The 4,192-nt window shown below is 40.6% G+C and overlaps 1 protein-coding gene across 2 annotated transcripts; it reads right to left on the bottom strand.

Annotated features, from left to right (window-relative positions):
* Positions 1–1,989: 1,989 nt before the first annotated feature.
* LOC102311246 lies at positions 1,990–4,183 on the bottom strand. 2 transcript variants are annotated; one of them, XM_042213788.1, is made up of 7 exons: positions 3,985–4,183; positions 3,061–3,203; positions 2,883–2,944; positions 2,655–2,768; positions 2,403–2,501; positions 2,154–2,307; positions 1,990–2,096 (listed from the first exon to the last, which is right to left on the bottom strand). In XM_042213788.1, exons 1-6 carry the CDS (start codon positions 4,087–4,089, stop codon positions 2,183–2,185), a joined length of 648 nt encoding a protein of 215 aa, XP_042069722.1. In that variant the 5' UTR covers positions 4,090–4,183; the 3' UTR covers positions 1,990–2,096; positions 2,154–2,182. The 2 variants fall into 2 exon arrangements, with proteins under 2 accessions (XP_042069722.1, XP_005946749.1); XM_005946687.3 differs by having other exon boundaries at positions 1,990–2,307.
* Positions 4,184–4,192: the final 9 nt, after the last annotated feature.

The following is a 4,192-nucleotide window of genomic DNA, read 5'->3' as shown; positions in this document are numbered from 1 at the left end:
ATATTTCTTTTTATCTGCATCGCACAGTGGTAAAACTGCCAAAACATCATCAGCAGCATCTCCCATAGCATACAGGAGTGCGTTAACTTGATACTCGTCTGATTTGTTATCAAGAGCGGTTGCAATGCGAAATCTTTCGAACCTTCTGATCCACTTTGGCCATTCGGCAGGATGAGAAAAGTCAAATGTTTCTGGGGGTGTTATTTGTACCGTGGTCGCCATCGTGACACGTGGATCCCTGGCTTCCTCGCGTTGAGAATCCAAGCTTTCCGACCTCGTCTCCTCCCTCTAACATGTGAGGCTCGTGCGCGCACGCGCCCTGTTGCTAGCGCCGGTCACAGCCGTGGCCGCGCTTCACCTGCATTCCGGTCTTGTTTGGGTCACCGATGCGAAAACTTCTCTCAAAGTTAACTGCACCGTACTGTACTCGGAAAAAAAAACAAAAAACTGCGGAGACCGCCGTTCGCACTTCTGACACCACGTATAAATGATGACACTGGACGCAGCGTGTTCGGGTGATGTTTTCCAACTTTTCTCGTAACCCCGGAAGCTCCCCCCACACACAGCCTTATGGGAACAGTAGTCTACCGCTACAATTCTCACAGCTTGTCACAGGAGCTGAGCACCCAAGAGGGATAAGGCTGAGAACAGCGACAGCAACATGAATCATCTTGGCTCATCTGCTGATGGGTTCAGACTTTGAAGTGTGTTCTCTAGTTATGAGGCTCAGCGCAGTTTAGGTGATGTATTCGTCTATTTTTGTGTCGTAATCTGAGGAAAGGAAGATGACAGAAAAACTGCATCTGACCTAAGTAGTGAAAAAATGCTGAAGTATTGTGCCAGCAATCCATAATGACACTAGCCACCTCCCTTACACTATTTCTATTGAATTGAACTAAAATGCTTTCCTGGTAATTCAGTTTTTTTAATATAGTGCCAATTCACAGCAACAATTAACTAAAGGCGCTTTATATTGAAAGGTAAAGACCCTTACTTCCAGCAGAAACATGCTCATCAGGTAATAGTCATGTGCTGCGAACAGTTAGGTGTGAGGGGGGAAAAGCAAACAGCAGAGTGTGACAGGTCAAAGGCAAGGAGAAAGATCCAGATCCAAGAAGAACCACTACCTATCACTGCCTACTGCAGCATAATGGAGGGTTCAGGGTCATGTGATCCAGCCCTAACTATAAGCTTTATCCAAAATACAAATTTTAAGACTAATCTTAAAAGTAGAGAGAGTGTCTGTCCCTCAAATCCAAACTGGGAATTTTTTCCACAGAAGAGGGGCCTGCTTTGCATTCTAGGAACTCTGGGAACCACAAGTAAGCCTGCAGTCTGAAAGTGAAGTGCTCTCACAAGGAACTGTGAGGTCTTAAAGATATGAGAAGGCGGATTTTAAATTTGATTCTGAATTTAAAAGAAAGCAAATTGCTACAGCATTCTGGATTGACCAAAGGTTTTCCGAGGGGGTTTTAGAGCAACTTGATAATACTAATTCACAAAAATCATGTCCTTAACTTCTCTTAGCAAGGGGATGTCTACGTTATTTCAGACTGGATGACCCATAGAGTAAGATGATCTTTGGTATTTTGCTGGCACGGAGTAAAAATGGTCACTAGAAATTAATACATTTCTCCATATATGCTCATTAATACACGTCAGGCAGAAAAATTGTCTCACTTTCTAATTAAAGACTTTGATTTTAAAACCACTTACTGTGGACTGCAATATTGTATTCTGGATTCACTAAGAGGTACATTGATGTTACAGACTTCCTACAGATCGTTTTTAATCCAAGTGTCAAGTGACATGGTTTTCAAGGTTTTGTTCATCATAGCAAACCTTAGGTTTCATATGATGAACTGTCAGCAACTAAAAGAGAGACCAAAAATAAAAACAAGCAAAAATAAATAAATAAAACCAAAATAACATGTGAACAGGGAAAGAAAAGGAAAACAAAAAAATAATGAACTATTAAAACAGACAAAATTTCATAATTTCCTCACCTTTAATGGTTGTTTTGACATAGTTTGTTTTCTGCTTTGTGTTCTAACACGTATAACTTGGTCTAAATATGTTTTACAGATGTGAAAAAATGTGAATTAAAGTAAAAACAAAAAAAAAACTGGCCAATCTCTCAGATTTAAAGGGACATTTAGCAGAGATTAAAAGTACTAAACTATCAGTTCACAAACACATCAAAAAGAACATCCAGGACTCTCGCAACTCGATGTGCCATCTTGTTTTCTACTAAGCTGTTGAGGATACTGAGCCCCTCTGAGGGCGGGAGGTTGTCAGGGCAGATTTCTGTGTATGCAAAGAATACAAATAAAAAAACAAACAAACAACTTTTATGACATAATAGTGACACAGTATGTTGAGAAATGTGCTGAAACTCTCACCGTTGTTTGGGTCCATCATAATGGGTGATGACATCCGGAGACATTCTGCTTCTTTCTTTAACGTCTCCACAACGTCAGGAGAGACACTCATTTTCCTGCCTGGAAATAAAGAGCAAAAAAAAAAAAAAAAAAGGGGGGGGGGGGGGGGTAGCTAAAAGTTTTTCTACAGATTTTCATGCTTCAAAAAACAATAGTAAGAAGAAAAAAGAGTTCTGGATTCACACATGGTATAGTGGGATGTGTGTTTCTTACTGAATAGAAGAAGGCTGGTAAAAGTATCATTCCCAGAGATGACTTCTTCATGAGCAAGCAGACAGTCAGAGCAGCCAGTTGGCAGGTAGACCTCCTTTAGGTAAAAAGGCTCCTCTGTATAAAACAAACAAAAAAAACAAACAGTTTCGTGAGATTGAAAATCACAAGAAACTACGTGATTGCAGGTTTCCTCTGCATGTAAAACCTCCGTGGCCATTCTTTACTCACTGATTAACATTGTGCTGTTTTCAAAGACCACATCATACGTCATGCTCGAACAGTCACCATTTCTGTGAGGAAGAAAATAAAAGCATCAGAGCTCCAGAGATATCAAAATAAACATAGAAAATAAATATGTATAAATGACTTCAGCTATTGTGTTAAAATTGCTTAAGGGAGCATTTACATTCTCTGAGTCTGCAGGATATTGAGGACGTTACTGTTGGCAGTTGTAGTAACATTCACCCAGACGCTGGTCAGCAGGAAGGCCAGGGAACGGCTTCCCGGGAGGTCAGAGCTTCCCCCAACATACATCCATTTTCCCAATATCTGGAGCACACAGGCACAAGTTGAATTAAGTATGTTTAAAATACAAAACCCTATATTTTATTCAGAACAAAACATCAAAAAACATCAAAAAACTTGTTTAAATTGATTGGGTATAAAAAGAGCATCTTAGGTAGAGTTTGAGAGACACAAAGATGGAACTGTGGAACTATTTCAGAATAAAGGTCTGCCTGCAGTCCAGAGCTTTCACCAGTTGGAAACATTTTGATGTCTACAAACTGTTGTTAAATGAAAGGGGGATGCTGCAGAGTGGTAAACAGGAGCTCGTCCCAACTTTTTTGAGATGTTTCTGCCAGAAAATTTGAAATGAGCCAATATGTTTCTTTAAATAGGACATTTATTCACTTTAAACATTTTATGTGTTTTCTGTGTTCTATTGTGAATAGCATCCCAGCAGTCACATCACAAAAGGTGGGGTAAACCCTGGAAAGGTGAACAGTTTGTCGCAGGGCTAATATAGAGAGACAACCGTTTATACCCACATGTACACCTACAGCCAATTTACAATCAGCACTGCATGTCTTTAGACTGTGGGAGGAAGCCGGAGTACTTCGAGAGCGCCCGTGTAAACACGTTGAGAACATGCAAACTCCACACAGACCAACCAGCCAGGTGCTGGATGCAATCCCAGGACTTCACTACCCCTAAATTTCAATATGAAGTCTTTAATTGTATTGTAATTCTGACAATGGATTGTTTTTTTTTCTAAATTTTCTCCCTCCAAGAGCCAATATCAGGACAAGTTTGCTCCAAAGCAACTTACCTCATCCGTGTTGACAGTTATTGGGTTTTTCAGAGTGTCACAGCTGCTCACAGGAGCTGAGCGTCCCACCGAGAGCAGACTCAGCAACAGAACAACACACTTCATCTTTTAAATGTCTCCTTTGTGCTTTTCAAGATTTCCTCCTTCTTTTGTTACTGCCTCCCTGTTTGCCTCCAAGCTCTATTTTGACTTCACAGCCTCACAGATT

Source organism: Haplochromis burtoni, unplaced genomic scaffold (genome assembly GCF_018398535.1).
Source record: "Haplochromis burtoni strain Fernald_Lab_line unplaced genomic scaffold, NCSU_Asbu1 Contig_481, whole genome shotgun sequence".
In the NCBI taxonomy this organism is placed as follows: Eukaryota; Metazoa; Chordata; class Actinopteri; order Cichliformes; family Cichlidae; genus Haplochromis; species Haplochromis burtoni.
Note: the sequence above shows the minus strand (reverse complement) of the source record. Positions and strands in the feature narration are given on the sequence as shown.

Bases quoted from the DNA above. Each gene is read 5' to 3' on its own strand.
- LOC102311246 (XM_005946687.3), bottom strand. From the start codon at position 4,089: ATGAAGTGTGTTGTTCTGTTGCTGAGTCTGCTCTCGGTGGGACGCTCA. The intron at 2,502-2,654 runs GTAAGAAACACA...CTTTATTTCCAG, and splicing joins TACCAGCCTTCTTCTATTCA to GCAGGAAAATGAGTGTCTCT. The intron at 2,308-2,402 runs GTGAGAGTTTCA...TTGCATACACAG, and splicing joins TATGATGGACCCAAACAACG to AAATCTGCCCTGACAACCTC.